The 25,740-nt window shown below is 41.9% G+C and overlaps 1 protein-coding gene across 6 annotated transcripts in view; it reads left to right on the top strand.

The window, feature by feature from the left end:
* Positions 1–25,740, top strand: part of PDE1A (phosphodiesterase 1A) — a 733,908-nt gene that overhangs the window by 366,389 nt on the left and 341,779 nt on the right. For all 6 annotated transcript variants that reach the window (XM_029605930.1, XM_029605928.1, XM_029605927.1 and 3 more), the window contains exon 2: positions 2,672–2,785. In XM_029605930.1, the coding sequence (XP_029461790.1) occupies positions 2,672–2,785 (114 nt within the window). The remainder of the gene's footprint in view (positions 1–2,671; positions 2,786–25,740) is intronic.

The raw sequence follows: 25,740 nt of genomic DNA, 5'->3' as shown, positions 1-25,740 counted from the left end.
CACGGGCCGGCTGCCAGTGTGCCAGGTTCCGGTCTGGGGGCTGGTCCAGAGGCTGCGACCACGCCCCCAGAACGCCACAGACCAGAACCACTCCCATGGCCATGCCACGGAATGCCCCGGATGACGTGACACGCCCCGACAAGCCCCCCCCAGGAAAGCCCCGGGACTTATGCGCATCCCGGGGCTTGCACGTGCCGCCGAGCCTATGCAAAATAGGCTTGGAGCGAGCGGTGGGGGGGGGGTTTGTGGTAGGTTTTCGGGGGTTACGTGCATAATCTACGCGTGTAACCCTTTGAAAATCTACCCCTTGGGGTTTTATGCTTTTTGTTGTAATCTACAGTTGAGTTAATGTCAGAGGACCTCATTTACTAAACATTTTTCCAACAGACACAGAATGGGAGAAAAGCCTTAGTAAATCAGGACAAAAGATTTTTAAAATAATTTTCTCTATTTTATTGTGCTCTTTGCATCTTATATTTTTTTATAAGATATATTTGCTATTTTCATATTCTTCCATATGCCATATTTTATTGCTTTTGTATTATTGTACTATTTTTTGTTTTTTTTAGTTACTGTTATGATGTACTCAAAATGGAGATGAATATTATTCTTATAAAATAAAATAATTTGTGAAATGTTAGTGTTTGCTTATTTTTTTTCTGTCAGCATTTTATGCTCTTCTTTCATCCTAAAACTTCCCACTCAAACCCCACACACCAGTAGAGCAGTGCTACCATAAAACTATCCATTCATTAAAGCACTGCCAGCACACCTGTTATGACAAAATGATGGGTGCCCAAAGATAGGTACTATTTGAGTAAACATCTATAAGTCCTTGCTTTCTCTCAAGTTCTTTATGGTTTAGGAGGCAGGTTAGAATTTTTGGGACCTATATCTAATGTTCTTCCTTATCTGACCAGTAAATGGCACTGTTAAAACATCACTGTCACTTTTGTGAAGAAACTCTCAGTAGGGAGAAATTCTAGAGACAGCAGCTCTGTCTATCACCAGTGCAAAGTAGGTTTCTAATTGGTTAAACTGTGAATATCCTGTTAGCTTCCTTCAGCTGTTGTTTTCTTATACCATTTGAGGGGAATCAGTACACTTCTGAATATATGTGAGCATTATTTGGAGATTCACTTCTCCCTTATTATTATCCACACAATAAAATGGTTAATTAACACGTTAGAAACTTGTGAGCAGTAGTGCCAACTCTCAAGGCATCAACCATTTGCACATGTTTCATAAATATCATAATTCAATTATCTTCTTTAAAATTAGTCTCCTGTATTTAGTGATCTTACACTTGGAATAGGAACTTGGGTTGGTTAAAAAGGTCAGGAAAGTATATATTCATAGGTATTTTTCCCTCATAGTTAGAGAAGAACTAACATCTTTAAAATAGTAAGGATGTGAATCGTTTTTATAACGAATAGAAATATTGTACGATATTTCTTAATGCATTATATATTGGGGAAAATGAGAAACGAATACTTTTCCCCCAAAATTTTCATGAAAATCATTTTTTGGGTTAGAGTGCGCACTAACAAAAAAACATTTTTTTTGTTATTTTTTTGTTAGTGCGCACTAAGCCGAAAAACAATTTTTTACTAAAAAAAAAAAAATGCCAATCCGCGGGAAAATTAGATTTTCCTGCAGCCACATGAACCCGAAAGCTCAAACAATCGGGCACCCGATGCATATCCCTATAAAAGAGGTCAACCAAAATATTGTTGAATCCAAAAAATGTTTTGAAAGCCTATCAAGTTGACTTGAAAAATGAGCTTCAAATCTGAAGATGTCTTCAAGTTTATCAAAGATTAAAAGCATGTTTTTGGATCCCTTTCAGGTTCTGGTTTTCAGGATTTCTGCCATGAATATTCATGAGGTATATTATCATGTGTGTGATCCAAGAACACTAGTTTGCATTATTTGGATATCCTCAAAACCAGACCTGTTTTTGGCATTTAAGGCCTGGAATTTGCGTCTCCACAGCAGAGTTACTAACCTGGCCCCATAAGTGTTCTTAAAATCCTTTCTGAAATTCTTTTATACTGCAGGAGAATAACCTTTTCTAATATAATTCACTAGTATAAGTAATCTTCATGTACTCCTGACTTTCTATTAAATTATACAATACACTATATTGCATATTAATGGCTAATTATCTTTTAAAAAATGAAAAGAAGATACATTTATCGAACAAAGGCCTGCTTCAACTATCAAATCCATTACAGAGAGATTATTTCCTTTGTGAATATTGCTAATTATTATTGCTAATTATTGCAGTGTTATAATGAAAACCTATTGAAGACTTATTTAAATGGATATTGTACTCGTAACAATCACTGTTTGGTGAAATTCAGAGGTATACAAAAAAATTATGCATAGGAGTAAATCTTCATATGACAGAATCATGTATTCTTTGTTCTGTTGGCATGAGCAAAAATACCCCAGGACAACTTTCTCTAAATAATTGACTATTTATGCAATTTAAGAGTTTTGGAGAGTTGAGATCTATAATTTTTGTGTGCTATGACCATGACAATAAAAAGATAAAATGCAGAACTCATGAAATCCATTTCTTGTGATACAGCTATAAATCAGTATATTTTCTGGCTTTATGTCAATCCTAGATTGTAAAATGTTATCTTTCCATTTTTTTTTTTAGACTAAGATGCCTGGTAAAGCAGTTGGAGAGAGGTGACATTAATGTGGCAGACTTAAAAAAGAATATTGAATATGCTGCATCGGTACTGGAAGCAGTTTACATTGATGAAACCAGGTAAGTTAAGTCTGGAGTTTTCTGGAATTTATTGTACTTTCCAAAGATACGTGTGTTTAAAACCACCCTCTATGGAAATATGGGAGGCCCTATACATGAAGAGACTTTTTTTTTCAAAAGTTGTGGACTATAAACCTTTCTAGATATAGATATCAAGATGTTTTCAAGTTAAAACATTATTTGTCTACACAGTTGATAATGTAGTAACCAGCCCTGGATTTGTCAATAGGCAACCATTATGCCTATGCCTATGGTACCAAACATTTAGGGATGACTGGTTAAGATTTGGTGCCTTCCACCTTTGCTGAATCTCATTCAGCAGAGAACAGACTTTTGCTACCCTGTAATGGACACTTACAGGAGGTGGGGATGGGGGGAGGGGAGGTAGTGGGGTGAAATCACCAAAAGTGCCTAGGGGCAGCAAAATCCTAGGTCCATCCCTGGTGGTAACATAACATTTGGCAAATAATGAAATATGTACATGATATCACGGTATTTACATGATATCACATCAGCATGGCTCTAGTAAGTCAATATGGCGGTCATTTTTTAAATCACAATGGGCCATTATTGCATCGTGATAATCGTATAGCACATTACCACCCGCATTAGCACTGGAAATAGCTACAGCTATTTCATTAGCACTACAGGGGCGATAGTGTGCAGTGCAGCTGCAAACCGGTGGGCAAAAACGCACTGCTGTGATGTGGCCGCCTGCTCACTATTGTCCCCCCCCCCCTGGCCCCTTTATTCCCATGGGTGATCATTTCACTATAATTATAGTGAAATAATAAATCTAGGCTTACATAGGAATTCCAGTATAAAAGCTCTAGAACATTCTTGCAAAAAATGGCATCATCAAACAGTAGGGTAGTATCCTTTCTTAAAAGATTCCTCCAGAAGTTCAGATTTCCTTATCATGAAGTTACTTAGTTTAAAAAAGAGAATTTCTGCAGTTATGAACTGAAAACCATAGAGCAGCCACATGTAGTGCAATCACTTTAATTACTCTGAGGCTCCTTTAAACTTTAAATTCCAATAAGATGATAGCAACAGTATGACCAAGCATAGTAATAGCCCAACATATTTCAATCGTTTAAGTTGTGTTCAAATTATATCTGCCAAACTACTTCATTCCTTTACTGATCCATTGTTTTATTCCTATGAACAAAACCAATATTTCCCCTCTGGAAACTATTTCTTGGAAGTTCTGAAAAACATGGCTTCTGTGTGCTGTTTGCTGAAGAAACAATATAATGAATTGAAACAGATCCCACTAAATTGTATTAGTGATATCTCAGCTATGGGTGGTTCAATTCTTCCATGATAATGGAAGTTGATTGTTTGTTAGTCCAGGAAATCCAATCCATGGAGAAATATTTTTATTTCATTTAATAAATATTGTGGTTCTGTCCCATAATTTGAATTATATAAAGGACATTTGTTTTGCTGCATTGGAATTTAGGCTGAAGATAAAATGCATTAGCTACCTTCTGCAGACAAAGATGCTTTACTCTGTCATCATCATTGTCTAAATGAAACTTCCATTTCTTGTGTCAGTTATTATAAATTAAGCAGCAGACTTAGAATTGTATTTATCCTGCATCGTTTCTCAACAGTTTTTGGTGCCAGACTGGAATAGTTTTGGAGTGATTTATAATAGAATTGTTTGATGCTGGTCAGTAGCCATCACTGTTGTCCAACAAACTGCAAAACAAAGAACTAAACAGAATTGTTTGGTAGTAGTCACTTAATTGTTTAATAAATATCTTGTTTTCTGTATTTCTTACTAAATGTATTTAAATAATACCAGTGGTGAAGGTGTTTAGAGTAGGAGCTACTAAACATGATGGAAAGCTTAAAAGAAAGCAAATACTCATCTAGAGTTGAGGCTAATATAAGGGCAGAAATTAATGCATAGAGCAACAAGTAGAGAAAGCATGTAAAGCATAGCTTTAGGAATGCTTCCCAACATAGATTTGTAGAAGGGGTGTGTGCGCGTGTGTGTGTATGTATATGTGTGTGTGTGTATGCGTGTGTATGATATCAATGTATACATTTGTATGGAGCAGGTGGAGTTTGTGGAGGGATGCATTTGGAGGATTTATGAGGGAGAATAGGTAGGGTGTGTGTGGGGTTGGATGGGGTTGTTGGTATGTTTGTATACTTATGGTTGGATAGGAGTGTGTGCATATGTGACGTAGATGTGTGTGGCAGGGATGTGTTAGGGCAGCGATTCTCAACCGGTGTGTCGTGACACACCATTGTATCCCCAAGTACCAGCAGGTTTGTTGCGCACTTCTGCTGGTTTGGCTGATCTTTTCTCACTCTTCTTTCACCCAGCGAGAGAGGCAGACATCATTCTATTGCTTCTTTTGCCCCTTGGGCTGTAAGCACCCTCAAGCCTGGACTGGAACGGCACCAGTGTCAGTAGCAGCTGGCAACTGCATCATGGCCTTTGCTTCTTCCTGCCCCCACAGCCTAGAAGAGAAATGATGGGTAATGGGGGTGTGGGAAGAAGCAAGGGCCATGCTGCATTCAAAAGTAGTGGCAGCATTGACATGAGGAACAGTGCGGGCCTGGAGAAAAACAGAACATCTACTGATGATCTGCAATGGGAGAGAACAGCTTTAGTCTTCACGGCCATTGGGATTTTTTTTGGACCTTGGGGGCTGGAGAAGGAGGTTGCTGTAGCTCCTATTTGTGCTGGGTGGGGGGTGGAAGTGAGGTTGACAGTGAGCCAGCATGTGTGTCAGTGAGAGAGTGAAAGAGACAATGTGTGTAATTGAGAGGTTGCATATAAGTGAGAGAAAGATCGTGTGTGTGTGTAAGAGAGATAGAGCATTATGTGATTGAGAGTGTGTATAAGTGAGAGAGAGAGAACACATGTATGTGATTGGGAGAGAGACTGGTCAGGGAGGTGACTGGTGTGCATATGTGAGAGTGATAGTGTGAGGAAGATTATTCAGGGAGGTGACTGTTGTGTGTGTGAGTGAGAGACTGGTTAGGAAAATGACTGTGTGTGTGAGAAAGACTGGTCAGGGAGGTGACTGTGTATGAGAGTGAGAGACTGGTCAGGGAGGTGACTGATGTGTGAGAGTGAGAGACTGGTCAGAGAGGTGACTATTGTATGAGAGACAGAGATAGACTGGTTAGGGAGGTGATTGGTATGTGTGTGAATCAGAGGCTGATCAGGGAGGAGACTGGTGTGTGTGTGTGTGTGTGTGTGTGCAAGAGTGAGAGACTGGTCAGGGAGATGACTGGTATGTGAGAGACAGAAACTGGTCATATGGGTATGACTGGTGTTTATATGTGTGTATGTTTGTGTAAGAGACAGAGAGTTTGGTTGTAGGCCCTGTCCATGAGGACAGAGCTTCAGCAGCCACTACTGCTTCTGGTATGTGCTATTAGCCTGCAAGGAAATGGAGTAGGAGAGAGGGTAAGTTAAGATGGCTTTTCAAGTTCATTTTTCTTGATAAACTGTCATTTTAATTATTGGGTATTATATGATGTCTGCTTTTAGAAATATTTATTGTTTGGAGAATTTTTAATAATTTTTATGAGTTTTTCATTATTGGATGTTACTCTCTCAGTTGTTTTGAAACATTTATTCTCTTTATTAGTATAGTTTTATGATTATTATTTTATATTTCTTGAGGAATGTATAAATAGAAATGTGCAGAGAAAAACTGAATTGGAAATAGCAAGAAGCCAAACTCTGTATGCAGTGCAACAATGGAAAAACAAAAACTCTAGCTTTATGGTCTCTTCAGGGCCTGTCTGTGTTCTGCATGTGTGACCCAGGTAAGGGTGTTCTGAAAACTTGTAGTTTCTGTGTAGGGATCTACAGCAGCTTGGCTTGTTCTGTTTTCCTAACAGGAGGTGTATTGATGTTTAGGGCCTGTTTTAATATTTGTAGTGTTGCCATTTCATAGGTTGGGTTGTTATTATTTGAGTGTGTTCAAATATAGGTTTTCAACTCATATCAAGACCGGTAGTCTTTAAGAAAGTGTTTAAATGTGACTCCGGAAGAAGCAATCAGCAAATTGCGAAACACCGGCCGTTGTCGGGTCTTGCACACTTACTACGGGAACAGACGGAGCATTGAAAATGAACATTTTAAAACTAATATTCATCTGGGCATATAAACTTTCTCTTGTCATAGAAGTATATCATTAAGAACTTGCCGCATATGAGAATAAGACCGAGCGCCTCTGTGTTGAGTACAGAGACGGTGTCAGGCTTGCTGATGCAGTTCTTTTAAAACATTTTTCCAAATTAAATTGAATAGACAAAGTATAATTATCAAATTAAATTATGCTAGCGTGGGTATATGATATATGAATGAAGTAGTCCTTTTGCATTTTGTCAAAATATAGGTGTAACATTTACGGATTAGTTTGTGTGCATTGTTGCAGATCCTGGGAGTGTGCTAAGTGCTATATTATTGTTTCCATTTCTCCAAGTTTGCACTGAATGCAGAGTGGCTTTTTTTAGTTTCAATTCAAGTTTTTGTCTCCACATTTATAACATGTAGTCTTTCTGTATTTAGTAAAGGTTGGTTTTGAATGTGTGACCAAGGTGAGGTATTTAATAGCATGTGGGCATTTGTTTCAGTCTTATTTGTTGTGTTTTCTCAATAGGATATGCATTGGTAGTGAACTGCTGTCTTTTTGTAATTATTGCATCTGATAGTAGAGGGAATATGTGTTGTTATTACTGAGATGACACAGAATATCTTTTTGTATGGCGCGTTGTACAGAGAATGTCCTAGTTCTGCTCTGCACATATTGTTGGGGGTCGGGGGGTCCTGTGGATGCAGAGTATATGTTTACATTTAGCTCTATCACCGCAATGTGTTCAGTGTGTCAAGCATGTGAGAACCATCTGACAGGTGGGTACCGAAAGAAAAAAGGTTGAGAACCACTGTGTTAGGGGATGTGAGGGTATGTATGTTGGGGGTATAGGGCTGTGTAAAGTATAGAGTAAAACTTATCTGGATATCCGAAAAGAGTATCTACTTACATTTTCTGGGACTTCAAGACAAGTTCTGTTGGGATATCCAGATACATTTTTCCTTGTCTTTGAAAAAAGCTTATTTTTATATATTAGGATTTCATGATTAAATTGATAAGCACTATGGGGCAATATTTTATCTGCTGCATTGAAAGTATATCATATTGGTTGCTAGGGATGTGAATCGTTTTTTGACGATTTAAAATATCGTCCGATATATTTTAAATCGTCAAAAATCGTTAGGGCCACGATACAATACCAATTCCCCCGATTTATCGTCAAAAAATCGTAAATCGGGGGAAGGGGGAGGGCAGGAAAACCGGCACACTAAAAACCCCCTAAAACCCACCCCCGACCCTTTAAATTAAATCCCCCACCCTCCTGAACCCCCCCCCCCCCCCAAAATGCATTAAATTACCTGGGAGTCCTCCGTAGTGGCGGTCCGTGGCTAAATCGGGGGAAGGGGGAGAGCACGAAAACTGGCACACTAGATCGTGAGTTCTTCAGCCGGCGCCATTTTTCAAAATGGCCGCCGCAAAATGGCGGCGGCCATAGACGAAAACGATTCGATGCAAGAGGTCGTTCCGGACCCCCGCTGGACTTTTGGCAAGTCTTGTGGGGGTCAGGAGGCCCCCCCCAAGCTGGCCAAAAGTTCCTGGGGGTCCAGCGGGGGTCAAGGAGCGATTTCCTGCCGCAAATCGTTTTCCGTACGGAAAATGGCGCCGGCCATACGCGTATGGCCGGCGCCATTGTCTGTACGGAAAATGGCGCCGGCAGGAGATCGACTGCAGGAGGTCGTTCAGCGAGGTCCGGAACCCTCGCGAGATTTCTCGTGAGATTTCTCGCGAGGGTTCCGCTTTCGTCTATGGCGGCGGCCATAGACGAAAATGATTCGATGCAAGAGGTCGTTCCGGACCCCCGCTGGACTTTTGGCAAGTCTTGTGGGGGTCAGGAGGCCCCCCCAAGCTGGCCAAAAGTTCCTGGGGGTCCAGCGGGGGTCAAGGAGCGATTTCCTGCCGCGAATCGTTTTCCGTACGGAAAATGGCGCCGGCCATACGCATATGGCCGGCGCCATTGTCCGTACGGAAAATGGCGCCGGCAGGAGATCGACTGCAGGAGGTCGTTCAGCGAGGTCCGGAACCCTCGCGAGATTTCTCGCGAGATTTCTCGTGAGGGTTCCGCGACCTCGCTGAACGACCTCCTGCAGTCGATCTCCTGCCGGCGCCATTTTCCGTACGGAAACGATTTGCGGCAGGAAATCGCTCCTTGACCCCCGCTGGACCCCCAGGAACTTTTGGCCAGCTTGGGGGGGCCTCCTGACCCCCACAAGACTTGCCAAAAGTCCAGCGGGGGTCCGGAACGACCTCTTGCGTCGAATCGTTTTCGTCTATGGCCGCCGCCATTTTGCGGCGGCCATTTTGAAAAATGGCGCCGGCTGAAGAACTCACGATCTAGTGTGGCAGTTTTCGTGCTCTCCCCCTTCCCCCGATTTAGCCACGGACCGCCGCTACGGAGGACTCCCAGGTAATTTAATGCATTTGGGGGGGGTTCGGGAGGGTGGGGGATTTAATTTAAAGGGTCGGGGGTGGGTTTTAGGGGGTTTTAGTGTGCCGCTGGACCACCAGGTAATTTAAGGCATTTGGGGGGGGGATTTAATTTAAATGGTCGGGGGTGGGTTTTAGGGGGTTTTAGTGTGCCGGCTCACGATTTTAACAATTATGACGATACTTTACACACACAAACGGCAACAATACGATTCCTTCCCCCTCCCAGCCGAAATCGATCGTTAAGACGATCGAGGACACGATTCACATCTCTATTGGTTGCCACACAATTTAAGGATATCACTGTCATACCACATTTATTATATTGGCAGAGCTATTGTGAGAAGAAATAAGCAAGAACAGAAAAATAAGCAAAAATAAATTTAAAAAAGGGGGTAAGAAATGACCATGCTAATCACAAAGTGATATTAAATGCTATGATTACTAACCTGCTTTTCATAAGATATCCAATATTGTGGTTTGAATAGTATGTATGAACACTCATCTTTAAAAAAAAGGATTAAAAAAACAATAAATTAGACATATGACTGAAATGAATATGGTGAGCTTGATATACCTGGAACAAACTACTGTTTTTGATTCATTACAACTGTACAGAAGCAGACTGAAAAAAAAAAACTTTCTATTAATTTTGAGGGGTTTTCTTGCATTTTGTGACTGTGCTAAAAGCACTGGTAAGTTAAAATAAATGTAGCTCCAGGGTCTGCAATAATAACAATAAGAATCTAATTTTCAAAGGGTTTAGTCTCTTAACTTTTGGAGTTAGGCTTCTAAATTGGCCCTTCTGAAAACTTGCTAGGGCTGAGTGTCAAATTTAGGTGCCTAGTGAAACAAAGAGGTCCATATTCAGCTGCTATCTGGCACTGCTATTTAGCCAGATAGATCTATCTGATTAACTTAGCCGAGATATTCAGCAGCACGGCCATGCCTCTAAATATTCTTGGCTCTCTAAAAGTTAACTAATAACTTTAAGACAGGTGTCCAGCATGACCAGAGCTAGCAAGTTATCTGGAAAACTCAACTTATCCCAGTTATGCACCCACCCTGCCCACCACTTAGCTGGCTAAATATTTAGCCAGATAAGTAGTTAACCAGCTAAGTGGCAGCTGCTGATCCTGTGTAGATATTCAGCCGCCATTTAACCAGATAAGTCAAAATTTATCCAGCTAAGAACCATTCAATATCATCTCTCAGTGCCTAAATTTAGGAGTCTAATAAGTGGGTGGCTACATTAGACAGGCAGAATGAGGGCAGGAGAAAAAGTTAGGAGTTTAGCACTATGTTAAGTTTGGTGGCTCAGGGGACGCTCTCATGAGCTGCCTCACTCACCTCCTATGTCAATCTGGGGTCTCAACTGCATGGACACTGGAAGCCTCTCACTGCCGCTCAGCAGAGCAGAGATCCCACTCCCTCCTCTTACACTCACTCAGTATGGCATGGACATTGTCCACTCCCACTCCTGTCGGCTTTCCCTATGTGTATGCACACCTGACACCAAGACTCTTAAAGAGACTATGGCGGGATCTTGCCATGTGTCCTCTGATCCATTCACCGGGTCCCTCCTACTTAAGACCCCTCCTGAGGGGCAGAAGACACCTCAGCAACAGGTCCCTTGGATCTTGTGTTCCAGTGAGTTTTGCTATTCCATGGTACTTGTCTCTTGCCTTGCTTGTTCCTTGTCTGTTGCCTCCTCCATGCCTTGCCTAGTTGTTCCTTGTTCTCTTCTGCCTTTCATTCCCTTGTCCCCCTAGTGGCTTGTCCTTGTTTGTCTTGACCATTGTTCCTTGTTCCCATGATCTGACTTCCTGATCTTTGATTTTGGCTTTGGACTTGACCTTGCTCTGTCTCCTGCTTGCACCAATTTCTGGCCTGTCTTCTGTTACTGCTGCCTGCCGCCTACCTTGATTCCTGGCTTGTCTTCCATCTCTGCTGTCTGCCACCTGCCCAGACCTACTCCTTGCCTTGGATTCACCTCAGAACTGCCCTAGGGATTCACCTAAGACCTTCTGGCTGCAAGAACCCAAGGGCTCAACCTGTGGGGAAGGTGGTTGGTATAGGTGAATCTCCAGCCAGTTCTGTTTCTGGCTTCTCTGCCAGCTGATGGTGTAGGCCTAGTGGACCTGACCACTAGGCAGTGCCAATCACAACTTAGCACTAAGGGTTTACATTGCTGACCATTCTTACAGATTGCTGAGGTCATGGACCCAGCAGATCTCAGCTCACTCCAAGCCATTCCAGATCTGGCACAAAAGATACAGCAGCAACAAGGGGACATTGACCAGGTCACAGGACTACTTGAAATTAATGGTCATCCAGATGGATGCTCTAGCGATGACACAGGGTCCTCCTCTGGCAGTTTTGCTTCCACCCCAGCCGATGCCACCTTCCAGGTCAGGTCCACCACTTCCTCCTCTGCCATAATATCATGAGGATCCAAAAGTGTGCTGTGGCTTCATCAACCAATGTCACATGTTCTTTGAACTACAGCCAGTTATGTTCCCTAAAGACAGGTTCAAGGTGTTGTACATCCTCTCCCTGCTTGGGGGGGGGGGGGGGGGAGTGCTCTTGCCTGGGCCTCATCTTTATGGAAGTGCAACAACTCACTATTCCAGAGCCTCCCCAACTTCCTGTAGCAGTTCTGGTTGATGTTCGAGAAAACAGGGAGGGCCTCATCCCAAGCAGTGGAGCTCCTTCAGCTTCAATAAGGGTCACGGCCAGTAGAGGTGTATACAATCAAATTTCACACTGTAGCCTCCTCGGAGCTACAATGGGGAAAAGACAGCCTGTCAGCCATATTTTGGCAAGGCCTCACTGGGAGGATAAAAGATGAGCTGACCAGTCAGGAGATTCCCACAACACAGGCCGCCCTCATCACCTTGGCATACAGAATCATTCAGTGGTTCCAAGAGTTGGTTCAAGAGAGCAAGGCTCTACATCATCGGTCCCCTGGTACCTCACTTCTAACATCCACTGGCACCACCACCACCTGTCCCTTAACCTAAGGCACCTGAAGAACCCATACAGTTAGATAGGTTCAGACTTCTTCCAGAAGAAAAGCTCCACAGAAGACAATAAGGCTTTTGCCTATAATGTGCTGAGCAAGGGCACATAGCATTTTGATGCCCACAAAAATCTGGAAACTCTCGTGCCTAGGTTTGAATAGGGAGGCAAACCTGTGGTGCACTCCATCCTCACCTCAACTACTTGTTCCTGTTTTCCTAGCCCTGGAACAAGGCCTGGTGCTGACAGTGGCATGTTTTGACTCAGGCACTGGTGGGAACTTCGTAGACATGGGTCTAGCCTGCTGGCATGGAATCCCTTCCACCCAGTTGAAGGGCCTGTGATCCAGTCCCTGGCCACCTTACCAAAGTGACAGAACTTCTTACTCTGCTGAACAGTGTGCCTATCTCCTTTTAAATTATCCCATGACCCGTGAACCCTATCATCTTGGGCCTACCCTGGCTTTAATGGCATCAATCAGTTATCAACTTGGAGTACTTGGATCTGGCTTGCTGGGGGCCCTCTTGCCATACCACCAATCTCTCCACCGTGTGACTACAACCCATCCTAATGTTGACAGCCACATAACCTGGGCTTCTGCCTCAATATTACAGCATACGAGGATGTCTTCTCCAAGACACAAGCCAAGAACCTACTTCTGCACCGGACTTTTGACTGAGGCATTGAATTGCTTCTGGGCAAGGTGCCACCCTGAGGTCTGGTGTACCCACTTTCCACTCCAGAAATGGAAGAAATGAGCAAATACATTCAGGAAAACTTGGACAGAGAATTTATTTGACCATCTTTCTCACTTGTTGGGTCGGGTTTCTTTTTCATGGGCAAGAAGGATGGCTCATTATGCCCCTGTATAAATTATTGAGGCCTCAATGCCATCACAAAAAACCCCCGAAAAACCCTTCTACCTGCTTGCCTTGATCTCCAAACTGTTTCACTGTCTGTGGGATGCCCAATTGTTCACCTAGTTGGACCTTTGATTAACGTACCACTTAATCAGAATCTGAGAGGCAACAAGTGGAAAACCGCCTTTAATACACGTGATGGTCACTATGAGTACTTGGTGATGTCCTTTGGGTTATGCAATGCTCCTGCAGTATTTCAGTTTATGATAAACAAGATCTTCAGAGACCTGCTTTTCTCCCACATGGTAGTATATTTTTATGACATCCCAGTGTTCTCTAAACCCCTGTCAGAATATCGAGACCAGATGAGGCAGGTTCTTCAAAAAAGTCCAGCGGGGGCCTGGGAGCGACCTCCTGCACTCGGGCCATATTGCCGTATTGCAAAATGGCGCCGGCCATACGGCCATACAGCCGGCGCCATTTTGCAATACGGCCCGAGTGCAGGAGGTCGCTCCCGGACCCTCGCTGGACTTTTGGCAAGTCTTGTGGGAGTCAGGAGGCCCCCCCAAGCTGGCCAAAAGTCCCTGGGGGCCGGCGCTACCTTTGCCCTGTCATATGACATGGCAAAGATAGCGCCGGCGCCATTTCTATTAACGCAGCCATGGCCCGAGAGTGGAAGATCACACCGGGACCCCCCCACTGGACCCCAGGTAATTTAAAACATTTTGGGAGGATTCAGGAGGGTGGGGGATTTATTTTAAAGGGTCGGGGTGGGTTTTAGGGTTGTTTTAGTGTGCCGGTTTTCCCGCCCTCCCCCTTCCCCTCCCCCTCCCCCGATTTACGATTTTTGACGATAAATCGGGGGAATTCCTATTGTATCGCGCCTCTAACGATTTTTGACGATTTAAAATATATCGGACGATATTTTAAATCGTCAAAAAATGATTCACATCCCTATTAATTTACACTAGCCTCGCAAAATGACATGGCACACAGTGATGCTACGAGCGATGCTGTGAAGCAATGTGCCATGCGCTGACACAATACAGCATATGTTGCCACAACGCTACATGCAATATTTACCTATGTGATGCGGCAGGCTGCAAATTAGCTTAACCGCACTCTATTTATCGTAGGCACTATTTTCGCTATATTTCTAGCGATTTGATGAATCTAGGTCTAAGTGTTTTCTCCCTTTTGGGTTTATAAAAAAAATATATATATTACATAAACTTCACTTCCAAATAAAATGCTTCCACCACAGCTCTTAAGAATCAACACAATTTATCTAGTTCCAGAGCATAAAATTAGGTTAGTGAGAATAAATCAAGAGATAAACAGTATATCCTAGTCTTGTATTAAACTAACTGCCCTAGTTTACAATGCAAGGAAATTCAAGATGGTATCTATCTCTCTGCCATGTTTAATTTCCATCTTTAACCTTTTCAGAATCTCATTGGCAATCCTGAAAGCATGATGGCTCAGAATGATTTACAGACAGAGTGTATTTCTTTACGAGGATACTGACCAATCTGTCTTATTACTGTGAAAGCCATTTATTGGAAATGATTCAGTAACAGAATTCAGTGCAGCACTTAGTGCTAGAAAAGAGGTCCAAATGAATGATTAGTTGCTGTCTCTGGCTTTAAGAAAGAAAAACAAAATATTCTGTGGCAGTAAAGCCAAGAGGCATATGATTTGAAGTTAAAAATATCTTTTCTGGTGTTTCATCTTTAGAGAATATTATATATTATATATTTATTTATTTATTTATTTATTTATTTAGCGTTTTTCTATACCGGCATTCATGATTAGAAACCACATCATGCCGGTTTACATAAAACAAGGGGTGAGAACAAGAAACGAAAAACAAGTGCAAGGAGAACAAAAGTTACATTACAACAGGGTCTTAAAACTGGGAAGAGAAATTAGAATAAGAGAGACGAACGGAAGGGATTAAAATATTTACATTATTTACATTATGATATGAAATCTATTGTATAGTTTGCTGTCTCTTGTAAAATTACTATCATTTAGATCGGGTCTGGGAAGGCTTGTTTAAATAGCCAAGTCTTAAGCCTTTTTCTAAAAGTCGGTAGGCATGGTTCTTTCTAGTTTGTTTGTATCGTGGTCTTTATGTTATGATGTCTACTTTGAACATGTACTCCACTCTGAGAAGGATTTTGTGTTGAAAGGTGGAACATGAGCTTTTACATAAATAAGTACAATAATTAATTATGCTACTGTTTGGCGATTTCTATTAGTGATTTTCCTGAACTGCTTTAAACTTATGACATGCAGATTGATGATTCCTCAGTGACCTTAAGTTATCATTTTTCTCGTCCTATAAATTATTAAATTCTAGAAATTCTGACCTTTAAGATATTCATTTCAGGCACTATTAAATAATCATCTGTTCTTATATATCTAATTAAAGGGTGTTTTTCTCCCTTAGTTTAGAAAAACAGAGAGAGAGAATTTAATATACTGTATTAATTTCCTTGTATGAAAAGTTCCTAGTATTCTGATAAAACAATTTTTCCCTTCTCATTCACCTTATACAGTCTAGTCATCTTTTAAACTTATTTATATTCCATTTAACCTTATATTTCTTTTAATCTTATATTCCAAATGTATTGGCAACAAAAAATAGGCACCTACTTTTAATTTTCAAAAATTATGCATGTAACCAGCATATTGATAATATAATAACTTATGCAAATTGTTTTGAAAAAGTTAAAGAAATGTTTGTACATTTAGATGCATAATAACTTGATATTCAAACAGAATCTGGATACTTTAAGGTGAATTTTAAAAAAGAGTTGCACGTAAAGATAAGCACATGTGCAAATAAATAGTAAACATTTGCGTAAGTGCTATTTTATATAGTTTAAACATACATGCGCAAGTAATGGTGCATGAATAAATTTGTGCGCGCCGACCCTGGATTTTATAAGATACGCGCGCCTACGCGCGTATCCTATAAAATCTGGTGTACTTTTGTTCGCGCGCGCATATGTTTTGAATATCTACCTCTTAGCCGGTAAGTCTTAAGCAGCACTACTTAGCCAGATAAGTAGCGTTTCCCAAAACTTTTTTGACTTTTGCCCAAGTAACTCAAAACTTATCCAGCTACGTTGAAAATACATACTGCTTATCTTTTAGATACTCAAACATGATGTTGAGTAGATTCACAGGTTTTATATGGTGTTGGCACACTTGCTCATGCAATATAAAATATATGGGGCAGATTTTAAAAGCCCTACGCGCGCTGAGCCCATTTAGCATAGGCCCGGCGACACGCACAAAGTCCCGGGATGCGCATATGTCCCGGGGCTTGAAAAAAGGGGTGGGGTGTGGGCGGTCCGGGGGCGGTGCGGGGGCATGGCCGATCGCTACCTACGCCTGGCAAAAGCAGGCACAACTTGTAAAACAAAGGTTAGGGGGCGTTTAGGTAGGGCTGGGGGGTGGGTTAGGTAGGGGAAGGGGGAGAAGGTGGGGGGCAGAAGGAAAGTTCCCTCCAAGGCTGCTCCGATTTCGGAGAGGCCTCGGAGGGAATGGGGAAAGCCATCGGGGCTCCCCTAGGGCTCGGCGCGTGCAAGGTGCACTAGTGTGCACCCCTTGTGAGCGCCAACCCTGGATTTTATAACATGTGCGCAGCTGCGTGCACATGTTATAAAATCGGGCGTACATTTGTGCATGCCGGGTTGCGGGCACAAATGTACGCCTGCACGTATGTCTTAAAATCCGGCCCCAAGTGCATACATGCTTATGTCCATATAGTTGCATATATGGGTGCACTCCCACATGTTTTAAAGTTATCATCCCTCTCTTCGAAAATTGGGTCATTTTGAGTATGTTTAAATTATGTATATAGCTTTACAGTTAGGTGCACTTCCAAAAATTTAACTCATCTTTAAAAATAAATCAGGTTATATTCAAATCAAAATAGAAAGTTACAATAATTCATTCATTTAGTATATGAAGATCTCAATACTCTAAATTCCAAGTTTCAGTTTAAAAGAATAGAATAATGAAAGTATAAAAATGCCTTCAAGCAGTGGATTATTTAGTGCTAAGTAACTGAAAAGGAAGATATGTCAAGTGGAAATAATGAGGTCAATATTCAAAAGCCATTTAGATGAATAACTCACAAGATATTCGTCTAAATGGCAACTGTGCTATATTCAGCCATTTATCCAGCTAAATAATAGCCAGACAAGTAGTTATCTGAGTATTATTTAGCCAGATAAAAAGGGGCATTTCAGGAAGAAATATAAGGCTAGGTTAGCTGGATAATGTGCGGCTAAGTAGCACTGTCATTAAACAAAAACAAAAAATAAATAAATGGGCCAGCAGGTCATCCCCTCTCTCCTCCCAAAACATATCTTATAAAGGCCCTGTGGTACCGTGACCTCCTCACACCCCAAATCCTTTAAATGTTCCAGAGACTACCCCATCCCGGTGTTTTCCAAAATACAAAATCAGGCCACCCCCTCTCTTCCCTCTCTTCCCTCCCATCCACCCAGACCCCTACAAGGATTTACAACAACGTGGTGCCTCCCTTCCCCCTTCCCCCAACCCCCAACCCTACAAATCTCACCTAATACCTTATGTTTGATTTTCGGGATCAAGGGACCCTCTGTCCCACTTCTGGTACCTCCGCGCTGGCCCATTTATTTATTTTTTTGTTTTCTTTAATGACAGCACTACTTAGCTGGGTTTCTTTAAAGATACCCAGTTAAGTAGCATGTTATCCAGCCAACAAAGCTGGATAACTAAAAACCTACCTAGCTATTTTCAAATGTAGCCGGTTAGTTTATTTGTTTTCCAACTACATGTTTATCCCACTAAATATATGGGACAAGTTATCTGGCTATCTATAGCCGGCTAACTTGTTCATTAAACGGCCTACTGAATATTGGCCTCCATGCTTTGTAGATAGATGTTCAGATAAATGAATATGTTTGTCCATCAAAAATTTCCATCAAAAGAATTCTTGAGGTTGATATTCAAAAGCCATTTAAACAGATAACATAATAGTTAACATAGAAACATAGACATGACGGCAGAAAAAGACCAATCGGCCCATCCAGTCTTCCCAGCAAGCTTCCACACTTGTTTTCCCATACTTATCTGTATCATCAACCACCAAGTTCAGGGCCCTTTTAGTAACTGTTTAATTAAAATGTCCTGCCATCCCCTGTCATTGATGGAGAGAGTAATGTTGGCGTTGCATCAAAGGTGAGCATAAGGCTTAATGGCTAAGGATAGTAACTGCCACATCAAGCAAGTTACCCCGATGCTTGTTTACCCAGATTGCACAGATCAATGCCTTGTTGGATGTTGTCTGAATGTAAATCCTGTTTTCCACATTTCCCCCTGCTGTTGAAGCAGAGAGCAACGCTGTATATGCAGTCAAAGTGATGTATCAGGCTTAATTGGTTTAAGGTAGTAACCGCGTAATAAGCAAGCTACCCCCACTCTAATTTGTTTACCCAGATTGTGAAGTTCAGTCCTTGGTTGTTATCTGAATGCAAATCCTCTTTTCCACATTTCCCCTTGCCGTTGAAGCAGAGAGCAATGTTAGAGTTGCATTAACTGTGCTAAGGCTTATTGAGTAAGGGTAGTATCAGCAGGTACAGTAATCCACCCCCATGGCTCTACTCTTCATTCCCATCCACTAGCCTTTATGGATCCACAGTGTTTATCCCATGCCCCTTTGAAATCCTTCACAGTTTTAGTCTTCACCACTTCCTCTGGAAAGGCATTCCAGGCATCCACCACCCTTTCCATGAAGAAATACTTCCTTACATTGGTTCTGAGTCTTCCTCCCTGGAGCTTCAAATCGTGGCCCCTAGTTCTACCAATTTTTTTCCAACGTTAAAGGTTTGTTGTTGACCATGGATCATTAAAACCTTTCAAGTATCTGAAAGTCTGCATTATATCACCCGTGTTCCTTCTCTCCTCCAGGGTGTACATATTTAGGTTCTTCAACCTCTCCTCATAAGTCATTTTATGTAGACCATCCACCTTTTTGGTCGCCCTTCTCTGGATCGCCTCCATCCCGTCTCTGTCCCTTTGGAGATACAGTCTCCAGAACTGAACACAGCACTCCAGGTGAGGCCTCACCAAGGCCATGTACAACGGGATCATCACTTCCTTTCTCTTACTAGATATTCCTCTCTCTATGCAGTCCAGCATTCTTCTGGCTTTAGCTATTGCCTTGTCACATTGTTTCACCAACTTCAGATCATTAGACACTATCATCCCAAGGTCTCTCTCCTGCTCCGTGCACATCAGCCCTTCACCCCCCATCAAATACAGTTCTTTCGGATTTCCACACCCCATATGCATGACTGCATTTTTTGGCATTGAATCTCAGCTACCATATCTTTGACCACTGTTCCAGCTGCCTTAAATCCTATCTCATTCTCTCCACTCCTTCCGGCATGTCCACTCTGTTGCAGATCTTAGTATCATCTGCAAAACAACAAAACCTTACCTTCTATCCCTTCCGCAATGTCGCTCACAAAGATATTGAACAGGACTGGTCCCAACACCGATCCTTGTGTCATTCCGCTTAACACCACTCTCTCTTCAGAGTAAGTTCCATTTAACATCACACATTGTCTAAATGGCTTACCCGTCTATATTTAGCACTTATCTAGGTAACTAACATATCCGGGATTCATCATTCAGCTATAAATAAATAAATATAGCAGAATGATGAGTCACAAAAAAAGGGGCAGGAGGGCAATAGTGAGCTGGTGGCCACATCATGTTAGTGTGTTTTCACCCACTGCGGTTGTGGCCACACTGCACACTATCACCCACGTAGCGCCAATGGGAAAGGTGTAATTAATTCTGGTGCTACTGCCAGCAATAATGTGTAAACGTTATTGCCCACAGCGATATCCTCATAAAAATTTTTTTAACCCTGCTCAAACCCCACCCCCTACCCCTCCCCTTTCCCTCATTTAAATGTTAACATCACGATACAATAGTTATCACATGCATTAGGGCCATTGCATTTTGATGAATGACCCTGATTTCTGGATTAGAAGGGAGTGTTCAAAGAGCAGGTGGGAGGCATTTTGGGGTGGCTCAGAGTTAGCCACATAAGTTATGTGGCTAATTCCTATATTCTGATAATCAGAGGAGAGCTCATGATTTGGTTTGTTTAATGTTTATTTTGGTTTAGTTTGTTTGCTGAACCAAAATAAATATTAAATGAAAAAAAATATGAAATGACTCCCCATTCTCTCATAGTTCCTCATTGCCCCCTTGCCCCTTTTGTTAGCCTGGCCCAAGGATAAAAGTGGCAAAAGTAATCTCCAATCACTCCAGCTCCACAAAATCTGCTTTAAAAATGGCTACAGGCTCAAAGCCAGCTGGCACCATGTTGTTTTACAGCCAGAGAGTAATATGGACATAAACAGTATGGCCATAAAATAATCTTTACGGCCATAAAGCTTGTTTTGTAACTGATATCTTTCTAATAGCATGCACTGTTTGCCAAAAGGAAACACCCCCAAATATGGGGATTTTTCAGAGCAATTAGGAATTTGTTTCATTTGAAATAAAGTAAATGAAAAAGTATATTTTTGTTTCCAATTGCACATTTGTTTCAAACAAAGGTGCATTCTTAGGTATAGAATCAGTATGTCACTATAGATGACATCTATTCTAAGAACTGATTTGGTGCTCAATGAATGCTGAAAAGAGAAGTCAAAGTTCAAAACTCATAAACTGAGCCATAGCATGGCATAATCAGGACAATCCTCAAAATGTCTTAGAAAAAAAATCTAAATAAGAAGAGGGCAATTTTCAGTACTTCACATGCAACTTTTAACTCATTTTAAAAGAGAAAGTATCTAGGTAGTTTCAAAATACAGTATCGTTACCTCTGTGATGGCCTGCTATATTATGCATCTGTTCTGCTTTAACAAAACTGAGTAATGTGATTAGTTAAGAATGTTCATTTACATATTATATATATTTTTATGCCACATTATGTATGTTCTTATTGTACATCGCCTAGTCTCATGTGTGTTATGTGATTTATAAATCAATAAAATCTAATCAAAATCAAAATCCTCTTGACAATCTAGGGAGACATTAGGTCTTATTTATTAAAGGAGTCTTCTTATATCTTATCTGTGCATATACTTACAGTACATCCTGAAGCTGAAAGTAGGAAAAATACTGAAGCAAATTTTAAGAGAATGTTCTTTTCTGGCATTTCCCATAGAAATCACATTACTCCAGTACTATTCTCTTTCCATTGGTTCCCTGTTAAATACAGAATACACTATAAGGTATTGACAATCATCCCCGCTCTCATTTACAATGCTTCATCAACATGGCTTTGCATTTACAAGCCTACTAGACAACAAAGATCTTTTTCTAAAAACCTCTTAGACATACCCACAGTCAAACTTGCTAGACTTGAATTATTTATTTATTTATTTATTTATTTATTTACTTATTTATTTAAAGCTTTTCTATACCAGCATTCATGATAAAATCACATCATGCTGGTTTACAAGTAACAGGAGGAGTGATAACCTTGAACATTTAACAAGTGGAGAGAAGCAAGAAAGTTACAATAAAACAGGGGGAGCAGGAACTGGGAGAAGAAAGAAAGAAGCCGGAATAGTTTTAGGAGTAAGAAGAGGAACAACTATTTACATAGAGCTGGAATGTAACTTGATAGTTGTTGCAGTCAGTCCGTTAGGCCCGTTGGGAGAGTCAGTGAGATTCGGGAAAGGCTTGTCTAAATAACCATGTCTTAAGTCTTTTTCTAAATGTTAATAAGCATGGTTCCTGTTTGAGGTCCGAGGGAATTGCGTTCCATATAGATGGTCCCGCCGTGGAGAAGGTTCGTTCCCTGAAGGAGAGGTGGTGTGTCACTTTGGATTGGGGGACATGTAGGGATCCTCTGTAGGCTTCTCTGATGGGTCTGGATGAGGAGTGTAGACTGAGCGGGATTTGAAGGCTAAGAGGGGCTTGGGTATGGATGGTTTTATGGATGATGGTAATGGACTTGTGGAGGATTCTGAAATGTATTGGTAGCCAGTGCAGATTTTTGAGAATGGGAGAGATGTGGTCTCTTCTTCTGGTGTTTGTCAGAATTCTGGCTACCACGTTTTGGAGCATCTGAAGAGGTTTAATGGAGGAGGAAGGGAGCCCTTGCAAGATAAAGTTGCAGTAATCTATCTTGGAGAAAATAACGGCTTGGAGAACCATTCTGAAGTCTTGGAAGTGAAGGAGTGGTTTGATTATTTTTAGTACCTGCAGTTTGTAGAATCCGTCCTTGGTGGTGCGGTTGATGAATGATTTTAAATTCATCCGGTTATCGATTAAAACTCCTAGGTCTCTTGCTTGGGAGACAAAGATGTTAGATGGTGCACTTTGTGTGGTATTACTGTTTTCTGGGGAGATGAGGAGGAGTTCAGTCTTTGCTGAGTTTAGTATCAGGTTTAAACTAGAGAGGAGAAGATTGATCTCTCGTCTGCAGGTTTCCCAGTGCTCGAGTGTTTTAGTAATGGATTCTTTGATGGGGATCAGTATTTGCACATTGTCGGCATAAAGGAAGTGTTTTAGTTTAAGGTTGGTTAGCAGCTGGCAAAGTGGAAGAAGGTATATGTTGAAATTGGGGTGGGGGAAAGGGAGGAACCTTGCGGAACTCCTAGTGATGAGTCGCAGCAGAGGGATTCTTTGTTATTGATTTTGACCTTGTAACCTCTGTTATTAAGGAAAGATTTGAACCATGAAAATGCCATTCCTGTTATTCTGATGTCTGCCAGTCGGTTAAGGAGGATGGAATGGTTGATGGTGTTGAAGGCCGCAGACAGGTCGAGGAGAATTAGTATAAAGGATTGGCTTTTATCCAGGCCCATGATGAGGTAGTCCGTCAGAGAAATGAGAAGGGTTTTGGTATTTAATGCCTTGCGGAACCCGTATTGGATGGGGTGCAGTATTTTATGATCTTCTAGGTAATCGGAAAGTTGGGAGTTGACTAATTTTTCCATTATCTTGGCCACAAAAGAAAGATTGGAAATAGGGCAGAAATTGTTGGGATCTGTTGGATCCAGATTCGGTTTCTTTAGGAGAGGTTTAAGAGATGCCAGTTTTAGAGCATCTGGGAAGATTCCCTGAGATAAGGAACAGTTTATGATATCAGCCAAGGGTTTGGAGATAGTGTCAGGTACTAGCATGAGTAGTTTTGTAGGGATGTGGTCAAATGGATGAGATGAGGGTTTCATTTTCTTTACTAGACATTGGATCTCTGAAGCAGTGGTGGGTTCAAATGCTTCAAGGGAGATGTTCTTGTTAGGGAGATGGTAGGAGATAGTAGTAGAAGAGGGGCTAGGGGGTAGCATAGTTAAGAGATTGAAAATTTTGTTTTGGAATAACAGCGCTAGTTCGTCAGCTTTGGATTGTGCTTGGTCGTTAGGGATTGTTAGGGCGTTAGCTTGTGTTAAATCAGCTACGTAAGAAAATAATGCTTTGGCGTCGTGAATCTTGTGAGCGTAGAAATCCCTTTTTGCCCTTAGGGTGGAGTTCTTGTAGTGGTGGAGAGCGAGTTTGTATGTGGATAGTGTGCTGGAGCAAGGGGCTTTGTGCCAATAGTTATCTTTCCGTCTGAGGTTTTGTTTGAGTTTTCGGAGTAAGTTGGTGAACCACGGTTGTCTTTTTGGGGAGTTGGGGTTGAGTTTTTTTGTTGCTAGAGGACATCATTTGTTTGCTACAGTCTCTGTAATGTTGCTCCAAGATGGAAGGGCTGAGTTGGGGGTCTGAAAGGTCGATATGTGGAAGTTCATTGGCCAAGTGGTTGCTGAGGACTTCTGAGGAGCAGGGTCTTCTGTAAAGGAAAGAAGATTGAATGGGGTGGGAGGCATGAGGTTCTGTCATAGTGAACGTGGCGGAGATTAATAAGTGATCTGACCAAGGGACCTGTGCACATTCCGGGGGGGATGAGTGTGTAATGCCAGCATTAATGAAAATAAGGTCCAGAGTGTGGCCTGCTTTGTGTGTGGGCTTATTGATGATCTGTTTGAAGCCCATAGCTGAGAGGGTGGTGAGAAAGGCCTCACAGTTGGTTGTGAGTGTGGTGCTGTCGACATGTAGGTTAAAATCACCTAGGATCATCACCAGAGAGTCCAGATTCATGTGTTTTGCAATAATTTCTATTATGGAGGAGGCATCAGATTCAAGAATACCTGGCGGTGCACAGACAAGGAGGATTTGGAGCTGGTCTGTTTTGAAAAGGCCGATTTCTAGTTTTGAGTCAGATGTTATTGGGAGTTGGGAGAATCTCAGCTCTTTTTTGGCTGCTAGAAGAATTCCCCCACCTCTTTTTTTTTGTTGGGGAAGGGAAAAGAAGTCGTAAAGCTGCGTGGGGAGTTGATTTATTAGAGCTATGTCTGTTGATTTGAGCCAAGTTTCCATTATGGCGCAGATGTCCGGTTTGGAATCTAGTAGATAGTTGTTAAGGATCAGAGATTTCTTGGTAAGAGATTGTGCTTTGAATAATGTAAGTGAGAATAGAGTGAGGCCTAGTAGTTGAGTAAGAGGTGAAATCATGATTGGGTTGAGGTTTTGCTGGTACGGAGTTGCGATTTCATTGTTTCTTTTCTTGTGGTGATGAGACTGTGGCGAAGTATAGGGATTGGGAGACCTGGAGGCATTGTGAGGGAGAGTATAGGGTTGAGTGCTTGAAGAGGTTGGATGAATGCTTGAAGAGGTGGATGAATGCTGGAGTAAGCTGGATGAGTGGTGAAGGAAGCTGGATGAATGCTTGAAGAGGTTGGATGAATGCTTGAAGAGGTTGGATGAATGGTTGAAGAGGTTGGATGAATGCTGGAGCAAGTTGGATGAGTGGTGAAGGAAGCTGGATGAATGCTTGAAGAGGTTGGATGAATGCTTAAAGAGATTGCATGAATGCTGGTTGAAGCTGGACGAGTGGAAGAAGAGGCTGTGTGAAAGTGAATGCTGGAGTTGGGATGATTGAAGCGGTGGTGGGAGGAGGCTGTCCGCTAAGGGAGAGGCCCCGCTCCTGGGTCCCACAAAGGGGCAGGCCCCTTAAGTCGCGCTCCTTCGGACGCGCGACGCCTGGCACGCGACGCCGCCGGGTGGAGCGAAGATTTAAACGGCTTCTAGCGGCCCTCTGATAGGCCTGGTGCCTCAGGGGGGCGCGGCTAAACTCACTGCGTGGCGTCGGTGTCTTCCCTTTCTCGCTACTCGCCCTCTCCTCTTCCTTTTTTAGTTTTAGTTTTGAGTTCCGTTTTTTAGAAATTAGAAATTAATTAGAAAAAGAACTTTTTTGGTAGCAGGCCCCATTTTATGGAATTCATTGCCTGATTTTCTCTGCCTCATACCTTCAATACAACAATTTAAGAAAATGTTAAAAACTCATTTGTTTCAGAAAGCTTAAACACTCTGATTAACTCTCAAACATAAATCAATACCCTCTAATTTACTCATACATTTTCATTTCATCTCCCCT

The sequence above is a fragment of the Rhinatrema bivittatum genome, chromosome 6 (genome assembly GCF_901001135.1).
Source record: "Rhinatrema bivittatum chromosome 6, aRhiBiv1.1, whole genome shotgun sequence".
Taxonomy (NCBI): Eukaryota; Metazoa; Chordata; class Amphibia; order Gymnophiona; family Rhinatrematidae; genus Rhinatrema; species Rhinatrema bivittatum.
The sequence above is the reverse complement of the archived record's forward strand: the minus strand, read 5'-3'. Positions and strand labels throughout refer to the sequence as shown.